This window comes from Perna viridis, chromosome 4 (genome assembly GCF_037379345.1).
Source record: "Perna viridis isolate PV_CMFRI_1.1 ecotype Kerala chromosome 4, ASM3737934v1, whole genome shotgun sequence".
In the NCBI taxonomy this organism is placed as follows: domain Eukaryota; kingdom Metazoa; phylum Mollusca; class Bivalvia; order Mytilida; family Mytilidae; genus Perna; species Perna viridis.
In genome coordinates this window covers 20,734,930-20,753,172 of record NC_142448.1, presented here as the reverse complement: position 1 = coordinate 20,753,172, position 18,243 = coordinate 20,734,930, and the positions used below count along the sequence as shown (strand labels likewise).

Below are 18,243 nucleotides of genomic sequence, written 5' to 3'. Positions count from 1 at the left end.
AATTTGTCATTTAACCTCAATGAGTGATTATTTCTACCGGTAGTCACAAATTAGCATTACCAAGAGGGAAACATGTAGTGGATGGTTGACACAAATGCCAATTACATATTAAGAAAAAAATAGCAATCATCAATTGGTAACTGGTTATCTTCTCTCATGGTACTGTGTTACTGTGTCAGCTTTTAAAAACAAGATCAGGAAAGAAATTTAGGAGTATTGAAAGTTATAATCTGTAATGGTAAATACTTGTATCACCAAATTACTACTTTTTCAAAAAGTTGATATATAAAAATGAAGGTACATTTACAGGTGAAATTTGCTCCTTTATTTTTGTTAAAATTGATGTTTGAGTCACAGCAAACTTTTACTTGTTGAACTAAAATAATAACCTAAAGTTTAATTGCCTATATTTATAACTTATCTGTACTGTACATTTTGGTAATAATCATTAGTCAAAGTAACTAGATTTCTTAAATTTCACAAAACGAGTGTAAATTATTAATTCCATACAAATGTCTTGACTAATGTAGACTTATGTTATATCACAATATTCTGAAGCATTTTTGTCTTATTTCATCGAATTCCTGAAGATTTGATAGTCTACATTGGTGCAGGTATCAAATTTGACAAAATAATCAGTTACTTACAATAAGTTAGCTATTTTTGCCAAAACTAAGTTTTTTACTACATTCAACTTGTCATTTTCCAACCACAACTAACTGAAAAAATTTGAATACAGCAATGCTGTTGTACCTAATTAAGACCTTCACAAAACTGAAGATTGGTAATGTTCCTTTGCCATGTTTAGAAATTCAAACACCCCCAAGTATACTTAATCTGTTTACTAATTATTGTTTGATTATGAAGTAGAAAATGACTTACTGCTACTACATGTAATTCAGAAACTTTGTCATAAAAGTTTACATAGTTGTACATTACATATACATATAGATTGTCCTTCAATAAGAGTCATCAGGGGAACCAAGATTCTAGTGGAAATCAAAAGAATGTAATTCAGGGAAAATAGCAGACATGGAAAACAGACACATATAACAAAGAACATAAAATAACCAAAATAATATGTACAAAGCAACAAAAGTAAATGAGCAACTTTGACTCCACCAGAAATTGGGAGCATGGACCAGGTGCACCGATAGGGTAAGCATCCTCTGCTTTTCTAGAAACACCCGCCAAGCAGCTCATTAAAAGTCAAGTACGGGGTAGACGAAATAGGCAAGGAAAATTATGACGTGTTGAACAAATAGTTCTTATGGTGCTGATGGATTCATTGTAACGATCCACAAATTCATGATGACGACCATAAAATTTTTGTAGTGATGTTTATTCCTTCTCTTCCTCATCTTTCTTCTTTCTTCTGTTGCAACATAACTGTTCTAGAAGCCTAATTGTAAGAAGTCTAGCAGGGTACAAAAAGTCTGCATAGTTTTTGCATAATGTATGAGCTCCGTATACAATAATGGACGGTTTAAATTATTTCTTTATTTTAGATGATAAAATTCGACATGGTAAAATCTGAGAGTGGAAAAATAATTTATGTCACAAATAGGCTTAAGGAGAATCAGTTTCTCCCTTAAAATCTATAGAAACCTTGAAAAATGTAAAATGGCAGAAAAACTTTTGCATAAAGTTAATCACCAGCTTAGAATAGGTGAAGTATACATGTAAACTTTCTTTTATTTTCAGGGTTGTTTGGATGTGCTGAATGCTGTTCTATGCTACAGTTTCTTGCCAACAGAATGTCTAGACTACTTCATTGCTGCTTTGTGTAGAATGGTCAACTCTGCACATTTCTGTAATCCAAGCTGGGATGTATGTACATACATGTATTAAGGAATCATACAAATACTTTAACTATGAATGTGCCAGTTGTCTTTACCATTGTCTTTGCCATTAGTTTGCACATTCTAGAATTAGGGATAAAGCTTAAATGGTGTTCTTATTGACTTACTTTAACCTGAACTTGTAATAGAGGGCTATATTGCATTCAGTGTGTTTAACTGAGCCAAATTTTGGTTGCAGTATTCAATTTTCTTGCCTTTGATAGCCTATAAATATATAAAATTTGACAGATTATTTTAGAAATTTTGAAAATGACAGATGCCTTCTGATTCCATGTACAGAGATTTTAGAATAAGCCTGAGTATCTGTGTGATTTTTATTTTAACAGCTGATGAGAAAGTTACTGGGAACACATTTGGGTCACAGCAGTATTTATACCATGTGCTGCATGTTACAAAATAAGTAGGTATTAGCACTAAAATAATTTCAGGGCTGTAACTTATAAAATGTTTTTGTAGGCTACACATTTTGAACAATGATTTATTAGAAGAGAATTAATCGATATAGATCAGCTTCTTGGAAAGGTTATCAAAAGGAATTTAATCATAGTTAGCTTTAAATTAGAAATAATTCATTGATTCCTGGCTTTATGTGGTAGATTTTATTTTTGGTGGTATTTTACACCAAGTGACAAGAAGTGAAAAAATTGATGTATATATATACATGTATATATATATCAGTTAGACATACTTATGTAAAAATAAGCTCAGTTCTATCATAATAAGCTCTATTACTTTCTAAATTACAGGAAACAGAAAGTTGAACTTTTACGTGGTGCTGTATTTTATATTGGAATGGCATTGTGGGGCCATAAGAAAGTTACGTCATTGAAACAAACACCTTCATCAGTTCTTCCCTCATTTCTACAGGTACAATTAATATAGTTTGAATGTTGTAATACAATATATTATGGACTGCTCTAATGATTAAACAGTTAATAAAATACTGTAAAGCATTTTACCAAACAATTAAGTGGGACTTGGGAGTTTTACTGAACATATTGAAAATTTGTCAAAAAATTGTTACTTGTTTTAACTTATATTTCAAACTGAACTTCAAAAACGTTGTAGAAATTATGATTTAACAATATACATGTATGATGCTCATGTATATTTGTTTGCTTTAGATAATTTTCTTGATCTAGGTGTTATCAACTTTATATATCAGTTGAATTATTTTTTTGTATATATTAAAATTTAAAAATTGATAATTATTTTTATGTCAGCTGGGAGATGAAAATCTAGCAATTGATTATGAATGACCTAATTTTAGGTGCTCTCAACTAACAGTTACATAGTAGGACATGAGGTGATATTAAGTGTACAGAGATTACTGAAGAAGTATGGTAAAGAGTTACAGTATGTCACATGGAACTGTATACTGGATATTCTGGAAAGTTTACTTAAGTTGTTTGAGGTAAACACAAATTGTCACGTAAAAGTTGGATATATTACATCCCACTCTCCAGTTTAAATTGAAGATACTCAGAATGAGTTGGAATATCTGTATTGCACACAACCATTTGTTCCCATAATCTTTCAACTTTTATGCACCTTTCTATCTACCCAGGACTGTTTCCATCCTTCAGTCAGTCATTCACTCTTTGCACAATAACTCAAAAATGCTGCATCATTGTTTTGTGAAACTGTGATGAATTGTTTCTCTCTATTGATGTGAGCTCCCTTTCAGTATTTAATAAATTTCTGATCTTTTGTTTTTAAAAAAAATTATGGGATTTTATTTATTCAAAAATAGGGTGATTATCAGTTTTAGGACTGTCACTCAAAAAGCCCTAGCAGTAATGTATATGAAACATTGGTAAATTGTTTATTTGTATTGATGTAAGCTCTCTTTTATTTTTTTAATAAATTTCTGATTAAGTGTTATTGGACTATGTTTATTAAAAATGGAAAATAGTATATATCAATTGGTGTAAGCTCCCTTTTCAATTGTCTTAAATTCCTGTTTAAGTTTTTGGACACAATTAAAATGGGAGATTTCCCATCATTGCACTTTCATGAAATTTTGTTGATTTTTTTTCTTTTATTAATGTAAACTCCTTTTTGATTATTATATATTTTGAGTCAAATATTTAATGATGATAAAAATTCAGAGCTGTTTCAGGCTTGAATTGTGTGTCCATATTTGTTCCATCTGTTCTGGGTTCAACATCTGCAGGCTTATCTAGCTGCATTCTGTGAAGCATTATATTTAGTCATCATTTTAACATCTAAATATTCCCAAAATTCTTTTTATTTGGTAAACTAAAATATTCCATAAATGATAAAGATGTAAACTGCTATAAGCCAATATACCCTATTGTAGAGTGCCAGGATAAGAAACTTTGTTTGATCAAACTAACCCATAGGATGCTTTATTTCACATGTCATGCAATGATGATAGGATCTGTCGTTCTGAGTAGATATCTGGTATTGTAGAGTCTCTCTCTGAGATTCCATTCAGATATCTGTCAGTGATTACTTACCTTTGGTTACTCATTTTCTGAGCATGATTGTATCATTTATAACATGTAGTCAAAAAGCACATTGAATGCTGAGGATTTTTTTATATGTTATTTAGGTAATCAGTTTAAAATTGCCAAGCTTTAGTGGTTTTCACAAAAAATCTTATGTGGAATTTATCGTAAGTAATGACATCAGGTTAATTCCTGTCATGTTTGATATTTTGTGTCCACTCTTTCTATCTTTACTGAGCCAAGATGATGTTTTTTGAGGTCAAGGGTCAGTTCTTTATGTTTTTCCAGCCATTTTAGGGGATGAAATTGTAAACAAAAACACTTCCTGTGATATAAAAACTGGCTTTTATTTTTAACATAGATGATGACATTTATAAATTTTAAAAAATTAGGTTGTCAACAAAATTTGTTCTTATGTTTACACTTTGCACTACCATATATTGAAATACTTTGTCAGCCATTTTGGGGGAACATGTTTGGTCCTTTGCTGTACCTCAAAAACATAATTAAGTTGATGATTAAGTGATGCACAGAGGACTCGCCTTGCACACTGACTGAAATAACCAGGAGTAGATCCAGGATTTTAGATTAGGGAAGTCGCGGTTAAAATTTTTTAAGGTTTAATTTTTGAAATATTCTTCTAGAGTGGGTTCATTGTAGATATCTTTTGTGGTAAAATTAGTGATGAATTAAAGTTTCAACCATAAACCGCCTAAATCTACCTCTGATAACCCATGCTTTGCAAATTTTAGGGGGCGCACACCCGCCACGCCCCCACTTCAATCCGCCCCTGTTAACTAAATTCCATTGTACAAAATAACATTGAAAAGTGTCAATGTGATAAATATGAATGCCATTTATAGAGTAATAAGATTCCATCATGCAGTGATGATACAGTTGTCGTTCTCAGGTTCTGTCTTGTAATGTAGAGTCTCTTGATGAGATTCCATACAGGTCAAAATCTGTGAGGTGTAACTTTAGAGTTACTCATTTTTGAGCATGTTGCTTAAAGTAGATTTTTTTCCTCATTTTAAAGGTTCAAAGAAGTGTTCTTACTTCATAAATAATTAGGTTGATTGTTTATCTGGCCTCCCTCCCCTACCATTCCCCAAGTGTCCGACAAAGCTCTCATTAGCTTAAACCTACTATTGCACACTTCCCTTCTAATATATATCAAATACTACTACAAGTTCTACTTTGTCATGGTATAGACAACTACCTTCTATTAAAATAATTTTGTGTGTGAAACTGACTTATTTCATGTATACTGAGAAACATGCAATGATGATACTGTTGTCATCTGAGGTTCTGTCTTGTATTGTAGAGTCTCTTCATGAGATTCCATACAAGTCAAAATCTGTGACATGTAACCTTAGGGTTACTGATTCTTTGAGCATGAAACTTAAAATAGGTTTTTGGTCTTGTTTACTTTAGTTACAGAAACAAAGAATGAATGTGGTCTTGTAGCTTGACTGAATGATTTTCTTACGTTTTGAAAAATAATTATTTTCTTTTTATGCTAATGTTGATAATTAAACCTACTAGTAAGCAAGTTAGGAGCCCATCTTCTGGTTGAAAATATATTTATAAAACAGCAGTAATGGGGAACTTATGATATTTGCAGATACAAAACCAGTGAGTTTTTTTGGACATGATTTTCATAACTGGAAAGGGATAATGACGTCAGGATGCTTTTTTATATTTAAATCAATGACTGATTTTACACTTTTAATATTTTTTGTGAAATCAACAATTGATTAGTAATGATTAGATCTTATTCCAAGCTAGTTTATGTTGTTATGAAAATATGGAATATCTTCAACGACTGATTAGATATCTGTGTTACTTGTCCAGAAAATGGGGCCAGGATAATAAAATGTGCTTAGCAGAAAGCATTTTATGCTAATTATTGCTGTGAAAATTTATTGTACCCTAGGAAATAAGGTTGTGAGGGTATAATGTTAAAGGACCTACATTTGTGTTTGTAAATCACAACTTCTTGTTGCCTGTTATTTATGCTTGTCACTTGATAGTACCTCTATTTTTTAGTTGGATTTCATTCAAACTTTGATGAATGACTTAGTAGCAATAACATCTTGGATGTGATTAATTTCACAGAAATCAGTTAAGGGGGACCACTTTTTATTTGGGTGTAGGGAATGAAGTTTTTCCAAAGAATGCAAATGTTTGTCTGTTTATTGTTCGCATGCTCACTAACTTTCTTTAATTGTTGAAAAAAATATTTAACACCTACTTAAAGGACTTAACTCCATTATATGAATAACATTAATAATTCTATTGTATGATTAATATTAATAATACATGTATGTTTATGTAAGTGTTTTTTGTTGAGGTAAAGATTCTAAGTTAACATTTAAGTCCAATCCCAAAAAATTGATGACAACTTTTTTGATATTATTAGATAGCAGCTAAAACATTAGACAACATGGAAATCCCTTTGTATGTTAAATTTCTTCATTTGTTATACACTTAATTTACTTAGAACTTCAGAAACAGTTGAGGTACGACATTCTAGGATTTTTTTCATCTAATGAGGTACAAGTATAGGCTTCCAGTATAATCTGAGAATATTCTATTTTGCCAGCCAATTGATTGGTAAATGAAAGGAATAAAGGTAGCTGAAAATCATATTGAAGCTGATGATTAGGTGGTGCATAAAGGGCCAACCTGACCTAGCCATAGAACTGAACCAATTAAATTCCATGGAACAAAATAACATTGAAAAGTTATAATGTCATAAATATAAATATCATTTATTTTGATTAGTTAGATTCTATCATGCAATGATGATAAAGCGGTCGTTCTGAGATTCTCTCTTGTAATGTAGAGTCTCATCTTGAGATTCCATACAGGTCAAAATCTATGACATGTATTTCTTAAGCTTCTCATTTTTGAGCATGATGTTTGAACTAGATTTTTTTCACCTTTTTTTAACAGTAAAAGAAATACTTTTATCTTGAAATTTGACCTCAAGTATCAGGCATAATTTTCATTAGCTTAAAAGTAGTATTTCAGACTTCCCTTGCTGGTACAATTTATATTTAAAATAAGCAAGGAGTTCTTCTTCATCAAGGTATTTTGACAAGTACAGGTACTTTCTATAATAGTTGTATTCTGTGCGAAACTTCGACTAATTTCATGTATACTGAGAATCATGCAATGATGATATTGTTGTCGTCTGAGGTTCTGTCTTGTATTGTAGAGTCTCTTTGTGCGATTCCATACAGGTCAAAATCTGTGACGTGTAACCTTAGGGTTACTGAATATTTGAGCATGAAACTTTAACAAGATTTTTTGTCTTCTTCACTTTGCTTAAGGGAAACAAAGAATGAATGTGATTTTATTGAAGAAGCAGCAAGCACTTGTAGCTTGACTGGAGTAATTTTCCTGTTTCTTGGGGAAAAAGTTATTTATTTTTATTATTAGGGTTGATAATAGCCATCTTTTGGCTTAATTTTTTTTTTTTTTTTTGCATCTGTCGGTTGAGGCTATGTTTATTACACAAGATTAAATGGGGGAAAAGGACACCAAATCACTGAGTTGTTTTGACTTGATTGTTATTACTGGAAATGGGTAACATCAACAAGCAGTTACTTAGATGTGTTTTTAATGATTCAGTATTTTTTATTTAACAGCAAATTTAATTAAAAAAAAAGGTAAAAATTGTCTATATGAGCCTTGTAAGGCACCTACACTTATGTTTCATACAGATGGTGTGGAAAATAGCCCTTTTCTTTTTTTAGCTCACCTGGCCGAAGGCCAAGTGAGCTATTTCCATCACTTGGTGTCCGTCGTTGTCATCGTCGTCATCGTCATTAACAATTTTTCAAAACTCTTCTCCTCTGAAACTACTTGACCAATTGGAACCAAACTTGGTACGAATATTCCTTGGGGTATCCTGGGGATTTTTGATCCGTCGAAAAACATGGCCACCGTTACTAAAAATAGAACATGGTTCAGACAGTAGTTATTCACATATTTAAGCGGTTGGGTTAAGCCCAGTTCTGACTGGGTAAAAGTGTTCAGCATGATGAGATCTATCTGCAGTCAAATTTCATTTTAATCTGTTTAGCCACATTGGCGTTACTGCCCTTTTTTGGCGATTTTTTGCTGTTTTTAATGTTATTTCTTTCAAATATCTTCTCCTCTGACACTATGCGACCAATTGGAGCCAAACTTGGTATGAATATTCCTTGGGGTATCATGCATAGAACTGATGTGGGGATTTTTGATCCGTTGAAAAGTATGGCCACCGTTACTAAAAATAAAACGTAGGGGTCAGACAATAGTTTTTCGCATATATCTCCAAAATGGTTAGGTCTTGCCCATTCTGAAAGGGGTAAAAGTGTTTATCATGATGAGATCAATATGCAGTCAAATTTTCATTTTAATCTATTTAGCTATGTTGGAGTTATTGCCCTTTTTCAACGTTTTTTGCTATTTTTAATGTTATTTCTTTCAAAAATCTTCTCCTGACACTATTTTACCAATTGAAACAAAACTCGGTATAAGTGTTACTTGGGGTATCCTGCATAGAATTGAAGTGGGGTTTTTCGATCCGTTAAAAAACATGGCCACTGTTACTAAAAATATAACATAGGGTTCAGACAGTAGTTTTTCGCATATGTCTCCAAAACCATTAGGTTTAGCCAAATTCTTGCTGATGGCAATAGCTGAAATGATCCTTATTTTTGGGACTAAAGAAGTCTTCAGGCATAAAATTTGTCAGACGCCTTCTTATAAGAGTTATTGCCCTTGACAGGGGAAAATGACAGGATTTTTTATTACAGTTTTCAGCCAATGTCTTGAAAACTATGATAGATTTAGACTTTCATTTACTGAAATGATCCTTATGTTTTACTTTGTAGACCAGCTTATGTTTGTCATGGGTACTTGTGATTTTTGGCCTCCTATTGCTAGTTTGTTTTCTGCTGTTCTTCTTTTGTGGAACTGTTGCAAAAATGTTTTGATTGTTGATTGGTTAATTCCTATAATGTCTGGTAAATGTGTTTTATGACCACTCTTTCCATCTTTACTGAGCCAAGATGATGTTTTGTAAGGTCAAGGGTCAGTTTTTTTTTTTTACATTTTCCCCTGCCATTTTAGCAAATACAATTGTTAACAAAAGCATTTCCTGTGACATAAATATTGACTTTTAACTGTTAACAGAGATGGTGACATTTATTAATCTTAAAAATTACATTGTCAACAAAATTTGTCTTACTGTCAACACTGCACCACCGTGTATTGACAATTTTCTGTCAGCCATTTTGGGGAAACACATTTGGTCCTTGGCTATACCTGAAAATCATAAAGAAGTTTATGATTGAGTGGTACACAGAGGACCCGCTTAGCACAAGGACTGAACCAATCTATTCCATAGTGAAAATTACTATGTGATAAATATGAATGCCATTTAAAGAGTAATAAGATTCCATCATGCAATGATGATACAGTTGTCGTTCTGAGGTTCTGTCTTGTACTGTTGAGTCTCTTGATGAGATTCCATACAGGTCAAAATCTGTGACGTGTAACTTTAGAGTTACTCATTTTTGAGCATGATGCTTGAACTAGATTTTTCCCCCATTTTTCACAGGTTAAAAGAAATGTTCTTACTTTGAAAATGATTAGGTTGTTTGTTCATCTGGACTTCCCACCCCACCACTCCCGAAGTGTCAGACATAGCTTCTATTAATTTAACCCTGGTATTACACACTTTACTTCTGAAATATTTCAAATAATCAAGAAGTTGTACATGGTCAAGGTATTTAGACAACTACTTTCTATAAAAGTTGTATTGAGTGTGAAACTTTGACTTATTTCATGTATGTTGAGAATCATGCAATGATGATACTGTTGTCGTCTGAGGTTCTGTCTTGTATTGTAGAGTCTCTTCATGAGATTCCATTCAGGTCAAAATCTGTGACGGTAACCTTAGGGTTACGAATTACTGAGCATGAAACTTCAACTAGACTATTTTTACTTTGGTTATAGAAACAAAGAATGAATGTGATTTGGTTAAAGCATGAGCAAGCATTTGTAGCTTGAACTAGAGTAATTTCCTTACGTTTGGAAAAACTTTTTTTCTATTTTTAGGTTGATAATAGTTTTATAAACATGCAAGTTAAGTGCTCATCTTTTGACTGAGGCTATGTTTTTGCATCTTTTGGCCGAGGCTGTGTTAATAACACTGTAAGAAATGGGGTTAATGACACAAAACCAATACATTATTTGATATGATCGTTAAACTTCAAAGGATCTTCATTAACATGCTGAGTTGTGTTAAATGATGTTATATGACTTTATTTAACAGCAGATTTAATTGAACAATGTAAAGCACAAAATTTTTCCAGTTAAACCCAAGAGGCATTGAAAACCAGTATAATACTGCAGTTTTCATTTTTCACAAATTAGGAGAAAAATCATGCTTTGGTTAATTTCTTTTCATCATGTTCTATTTAATTAGTTTGATAACAACAATTTTACATTGAGGCTTTAATTTCCAAGTTAACAGTAAGTGTAATATTATTATTATAGACTCCAGTACAGACACAGCAACAAGGATTCCCCCAGATGATAGCTGATCTACATGACATTCTCACAGTGGTAGAGGAATTGTATGCTCGTGGACATTACAGTGGTTGTGTCTCCAGGTTTTTCAAGTTAATAGAACTGTGTGCTACCAAGAGATCAGTCAGTATATCTTAATCTATAGTTCTGAACTGTTTTAATAAGAGAAAACCTTACTAAGAATCATTTTAAAAAAGTAATTTATTCTTTTCTCAAATACATTTAAATTCTGTTCAATACTAGTATACCGGTATATATTATGTATATTATACATAGAGCTCTTTTATTAAAATTTCAACTAATTACCAAAAAAATGACATAGCCACACTTAAAGCAAGTCTAAATTGTTCAAAACAGAAGGTAAATCAGTTTGTGATTGAGAAACAAAATTTTTAGGGGTCATTATTTCGTTTACTTCCAGTTAGATCAGAATAGTAAAAACAGCCCCAGTATTGATTTCCAGAACGTAACTGGAAAGATCATGATGCACCAATGGATCGTTATACTCAACAATCTTCCTACAGTTTACAAAATCTGCTAATTAGTTGTGCATAGTCCTAAGATGAATTGTCTGAAATCTGCTGTCTAAATCTATCATTTTCTAGCATCTATTAATTACTGATAGGATGCAGTATTACCCACTTGTATTAAACTGTTCCCTTCTCAGACTGTGAAGCCCTATAGTATTTAGTGTGGTGATCTTTTGTAGGAGAGTTCGGTTTCCATGTTGATTGACTATCATGCCCAGCAGATCAATCCAGGCAAAGAGAACTGGCTAAATAATCTCTTCCAACTATTAGATAAATACTTCAGGTGAACTTAGTTAGGCTTACAAAACAGTTGTCGTATGAAATTTTGTATAATTACCTATGTTACAATTGGTGTCCTCAAACCATAAGTAACAAGAACCTCTATATTTGAACAAAGCAAGACCCAGTGAATGAGTTAAATGGCGAACAACTGTTTCAGCCCTATGTTTCGTAAGGACGAAGAGGACTAAGTCAAGTCAGTTGGTATAGTCAGCTCTAGCAACTGTTTTAGTCTATGCATCTGACATGCTGTAGGGGGTACCTACGTAATACTCAAAAAGTATTGAACCAATATTTTTCCAAATTTAGCACATGGTTTATATAAATGTACATATTGTAGATGTACACTTCTTATTATGGAGAAATTTGATGAAAAAAAATTAATGTGCTAGTAATGTAAGAGAATTCTATTATCTTTCTTACATGGATCATACTTGATAGATATATGATATTCTTATATAAACATTAAGTGGTTTTTTTTTTACCTTGCATACATGTAAAACTTGGCCTTGTTCTTCTGTCTATATATGGCACTTCAGTTTTGTTTGTATGGATTTGAATGAAACTTGCATAGATGGACGCAAATGTGACAAGGAAGGTACCATATTTTCCAAACTATGAGTCCATATTTTATTTCAGCAAAGTGTCAGCCTCGACTTATCGTCCACTTCGACTTATCTAAGGATTTTTCAAGAAAAAAATGTTCATCAACAATGCATTTCATTAGATTTGTTTAGTTCACTTTTGATTGCTTTAATTCAAAATTTTTGGTAAACTGCAATTAACGAAAGTCGTCACTCAAACAGTCAAACCAGCGATTGAATTCAAATATTATTGATCATTGCCGCTATCCTTTGTGAATGATTACGATGATGTTAATAAAAACTCAGAAACTTTAAAACCGCTAAAATATATAAATAAACTCTAGAAGATATACAAAACCCTTTTTTAATTTGAAAAACATTACCGAGTGTTTTGGAGTTACTGGCCCTTTAATATGCAAATTTATACCCATTTGTGGTATGTTGTAACACATTTGCACGTGGCTCAAATTATAATTCAATAAAGGTGTTATCTAAATGGCTTATTGCAACCAAATTTGCAGGTAACAATTATTTTTTATTGTATTATGTAATACCAGGTAATATTGTTTACTAATTACAGCTCGTAATTATGACCAATTCATCAAACAAATTTCCCGCTTATTTCACACATGGCTACCCACGTTTGACATGTTTACGATTTCATACTTATGATGATATATGGCTTCAGAGCCATTAACACGCCATTCAATAAAAATAATTGAACTCCCGGACAAAGTACATTTTAACAAAAAACACAGATATTTATTTAATTCAGAAATCTTATACATAGTAATATTGCTGGAATAATTTGCTGTTGAAAACAAACCGCTCAACTCTGATCTTCACTGATACGTACGATATAAATGCACATGTCTGACCCTCGACTTATCTGACTAATTCGACTTATCTATGTTTTTTTTCGTCAATTTTGTTCAAAGTTAGGCAATTTGACTTATATTCCACATAGACTTATAGTCCAGAAAATATGGTACATATTTAACAATTTAATGTTATATTTTTAGATGTGAACATAGAACTGCCATTAGAGTCAAGGCATTGAATGTTTTGGCTTTCACACTTAGTGTGAATAAATATATGCATGAGGTTAGTAATTAGGTGTATGGATCAAAGTTCATATTTTAAATGATAATCATATGCATAATCATGTAATTTCAATGCTATCATCTGATTAATTAATCTATTCATTGACATTACTGAAAAAAGAAACATTTACTTTTCATAAGCAAGAGCAGACAGTTTGCCAGGGACATAATAAAAAATACTCCTCGGAGGCAAATAAGGCATTCAAACTGTTAAAACAAGTTTAGCAGTGTTAACATTTGCAAAATATTCGTAAGTAACCTTTTTTTGAAGCCCCTAACAAAATTTTGGCTACAGGCCTAAAGAGAGAATCATACCTTGTATGGAATGATGTAACCTTTCTTTTTGGTCATTGATAACATATCTTGCTGTTTGAGACCTGTAAATTGTTCTGTTTAATGTTTATATTGTTATTTCCACTACCTGTAAATAATTCATTTAAAACAAATGATAGATCACAAGATTAAGGTCAAAGCAAATGATGGTACATAAATATGGCAGCTCAGTGCATATAATATCATATTTTATGGAACTTTTAAAAGAGATATGGACCAAAGCCTACATGGTAGCCAGAATGTTCTATTTTGTGTAGATATAGATTATACTTGTGTTAACATTGAAAGATTATCTGATAATAATCTGACTCCTATACTCTTTTAGATGGTAGATATGAATTGTTAAAGGTCTATTGTGTATAGTATGAGGTCACTTGAACAAGAGTCACATGGTCAATTGAAATTTGTTTTGTGTAATGTATGGTGTTGGTTTCATGTCGTATTAACCCCATAGTACTATGGGTTTTTTTTCAGGATGACTTGATAAACACTGTTGTCTTGCCAATATTGTGCCATATAGAAAATGACAAAGATCCTACTGTAAGGAAAGTAGCAGCTGATATTCTGATCAATCTGGCTCAGAGCTGTAGTCCTGCTAGCTTCACAGAGATCATTGGCCTTCTGGACAAACTAATCACTCGACCAATGATAGCTCACTTAACCTCACCACATCCTGGTATGGAAGGTAGTGATATGTTACAGAAATTAGACGAAGGACATCTGGTGGACATTAAAACATCACTCATTGGACTTGTCGACCTGTTCAAGGTATTACTGTTAAATATATTGTCTACATATCAAAATTCACTTTGTTGTTGGAGTTTTTCAGTTCATAAATGTCATTCTAGGGACTGAGACATGGTTAAGAGTATAGTTTACTTGTCTTACAGATAAGGCACTGCAAGGGTTCAAATTAATGCAGGTCTGATCTCCAGGCATCGATTTCACAAAAAGTTAAAAGTGTAAAGTTGATCGTAAGTAATGATGTCACAACCAAAAATAGCATTGTGACATCATAATTTACGATTATTTTCACACTTACAACTTTTTGTGAAATCGATGCCAGGACATAGATCCTAGACCTTCAATACATTACATTGAATTTCTAATAAAGACCTGTGGTTAACATCAGGTGGATCTATGATTTGAAACCTTCAAAGGTCCTAGACCTTCAATCCTTAAAAGCAAATTTGAACCCCTAGGTACATGACCTTTTTTTTATTATTCATTAGTGCAGAGAAATCTGTCCAAACTGAACCTCTTTTGACTGAAAGATTTGTTTGTTTTAGGGAAGTGTTTTAAATTCATAGTTTCAAAATGTATTAGAACTGATATAAAGAAACTGTAGAAGCTGACTGGTTTAGACAGGTTTTCAGTATGATTTAGACCAGTTTCACTGTGTATTTTATAGTTGTTTATTTTGAGGACTTCTTACCTATCTTTGTTATAGTGATTGATATCAGAAGCAATACTTTAATGATTTTGTTAATCAACTCAGGGACAAAATTTCGCTGTGTGACTGTGGTGACATTTAACATTTTTGATTATCTTGTTAATATTTTTATATTTAAATTAAGTATAAGGAATGACTGTAATATTTGTTTCTGCCATATTGATTAATTTCAATGCCCAGGATGCACTCTTGTAAACATACTAATTTTTGCTGTGTTCTAATTTTTCGCTATTTTCGTGATGGACAGAAAACTGCAAAAATAAAACCCACAAAATTGATTTTTACACTATATAAAACTAAACATTTTTTTTTAATGTGAAAATTACTACCCTCAAGTATGTTCACTTGAAAGAATCCGCAAAAATTAGCAACCTCGAAAATCACTATGTTTACAGTATTTTATTGTGAAGTTATTTTCCATACATGTAAACAGAAAGAAGAAAACAGTCTTTACTTTAATAAAAATTTTCATTACATCACTTCCTAATTGTATTGACTTATGATATTTTGGTTTTTTTTTTAGTCCAAGTTATATACTAGACCATCAAACCAATGTTTGAAGCTGTATGACCTTCTTAAAGGTCACATGAAACAACAATATTCTTCTCCTAAAGATTACCAAAGTATTGCTGCTGCTAATGTTAGAAAATATGTAAGTTTAAACAATATGAAATCTGTGTGGTGCATGTTGGTTTTTTTTCCAAAAAGTTGTTGACATGGTAACAAGTTTGACCAAATGTTTTGATTGAAATGTTTCACGGTTTCCAAAGGCGTTTATATTTTGACATTGCCAGTACAATTTGGAAATATTTGCACAAGATGAAAATTGTTCTTGTTTACTTTGCAGATTTTAGAAGCTTTTCTTCACTTGAGATGTGACAGTTTACATAGATTAGGATTTATTGCCAAGAACATAGATGAAAATCAGTTTACATTTAGTCCCTATGTTGTTTGTCAGACAAGGTGTGTCTTAATAAGTCTTTTTTCACACAGATTATATTACGTTGAAGTATGACAATATAAATGTGAATTTACAATGAAATTACATGACATTTTTTTGTTGAAATGTTTATTGTATCTAATGAATCACTTTGTTTCTTTTTTTTTCGACTGAGTGTGTTAAATGTAATTAAAAATCACCCAATAAATGATTAGTAATGGATGAAAAGATGAATTTTCTACAATTTATTCATCCATGTAAGTTATTATTTCAGTGAGGACCAGTCTAATCCAATACCTTCCAGTCCAGACCAAACCAGTAGTGCTGCATTCTTATGGTCCCAAGCTGCATTGCTCAGTTATGATGATATATTTAAAATGTTCATAGATTGTTTGGAACACGTAAGTTTTTTTATTTTTCTAATGTGAAGATTGGTGATTTAAGTAGTATTTAATTGTATCACACATTTTATTTTAAGTGGATATATTTCAGAATTAAAACAATAAAAAGTTACATTGAAAACTAACATAAAAACTGAAGGTGTATTTGGCTAGAGGTTACCATTAATTACAACTTTATGGAATATAAGAATTCTAGAATGCTGCTTGTAAAACATGTATATGTGGAATTAAAATAAAACACATTATAATAAAATGCCTGCTTACTACAAAAATTTCATTAATCAGTTTAATATCTGTTAAAGGTGGTGAGATATTATTTGATTCCCTCCGAAAAATTGCATGTCTGTATGTCTGTCCCCTACAGTTTCCAGACATTAACTGTAAAAGGATCTGATTCAACCTTTGTTCAGTTATTGAGTAACATAAAATACAGATCAAGTTCAAATTTCACTTTGCTGGATTATTTACACAAAAGTAATGGCTATTTCAATCTGTTTTTAACCCCCAAAAAGTGTTGGCAGAGTTTAATTTAACGTCCAATTTTTTAAATTTTCTCAACAGGATAAAGATTGGCAGGTGATGGAGTGTGTGCTAGTTAACCTACCTCTCCTTTTACAGAACAAGTCCCTGGTATTGTCAACTAAACGTTATATGGTTGATGATCTGTGCCAAAAACTATGCTCAATGGTAAACTGTTTCTACATATAATGATGGTGTTTAGTCCAACAAATAACTGTGTGTTGAAATCTAAGTCGTCAAAATATTAACCTGTTTATGTGATGTTACCAATCAATACATTTTATGTTGTTTTTTTTTTTTCAGAATTAAAACGGGGACTTAAAACTGAATAATATTAATTTTTTTTTAAAATTTAAGTGCTTGCGTTTTCCAAAAATTAAGTATTTTTTTATAAAACCTTTTCCGATCACAGGTAAATGACAGACAGTTGGGATTCCCAGAGAAGCTGCAGAGTGTTCCCCCAGGGAAATTTACACGCTCAGATTTCCATACCTTCATATTCCCTGTCCTAGCATCACTGGTATCTTACCATAAATATCTGGATAAAAACCAGCAGGTAATTCTCTAACAATAAATTTCTGAACAAATATCCATGTAATGGGAAACTTATTTTACTGTTATGGCTCTCTTTAAATGTTGATTTTTGTTTTATTTTACTCGTGACTTGTTTTTTAAATTATAATAAACTTATCAAGAAGCTGTCCATGTAAATATCTGGCAGATATTATGAGGTAAAGTTTATCCTGCTGAATTTTTTGTTCCAATGTAAAGTTAAACAACATATATGTCAAACAGTAATAAGTTTGTTTTAAATGGACAATGAATGGCTCAGAAAGGGATTTTTAAATTTCTTTACAGAGCAACCAAATTTTGCTCAAATTAAAGAGTTATCTCTCTTTTTTCAATGAAGTTAATACTTTCTACATAATTCATTTCTCTTTTATCCTTGCATTTAATCAGAAATCAATATTCAACTTTGAAAAAGAAGGCAAATGTGATACTGTGAATTACTTTAATGCATGGGTACCAATTTGCTTGGATTAGGGAAGAAATACAAGTTCGTTGATTCTTGATTTTGTGGTTTTGATGGTTTTCAGTGTACACATCAGTTGAAATCTCCTTTTCGTTGGAACCCAGATTTTGTGGTTTGGCCTACCCACAAAAGCCACAAAAA

The 18,243-nt window shown here is 31.9% G+C and overlaps 1 protein-coding gene across 2 annotated transcripts in view; it reads left to right on the top strand.

Moving 5' to 3' along the window:
- LOC148619271 (tuberin-like) overlaps window positions 1-18,243 on the top strand; it is a 51,341-nt gene that overhangs the window by 11,377 nt on the left and 21,721 nt on the right. For both annotated transcript variants that reach the window (XM_088578978.1, XM_088578977.1), the window contains exons 8-20: window positions 1,705-1,830; window positions 2,189-2,262; window positions 2,609-2,729; window positions 3,133-3,276; window positions 10,895-11,050; window positions 11,637-11,740; window positions 13,343-13,424; window positions 14,231-14,524; window positions 15,733-15,861; window positions 16,057-16,172; window positions 16,424-16,550; window positions 17,112-17,237; window positions 17,482-17,625. In XM_088578978.1, the coding sequence (XP_088435104.1) occupies window positions 1,705-1,830; window positions 2,189-2,262; window positions 2,609-2,729; window positions 3,133-3,276; window positions 10,895-11,050; window positions 11,637-11,740; window positions 13,343-13,424; window positions 14,231-14,524; window positions 15,733-15,861; window positions 16,057-16,172; window positions 16,424-16,550; window positions 17,112-17,237; window positions 17,482-17,625 (1,743 nt within the window). The remainder of the gene's footprint in view (window positions 1-1,704; window positions 1,831-2,188; window positions 2,263-2,608; window positions 2,730-3,132; window positions 3,277-10,894; window positions 11,051-11,636; window positions 11,741-13,342; window positions 13,425-14,230; window positions 14,525-15,732; window positions 15,862-16,056; window positions 16,173-16,423; window positions 16,551-17,111; window positions 17,238-17,481; window positions 17,626-18,243) is intronic.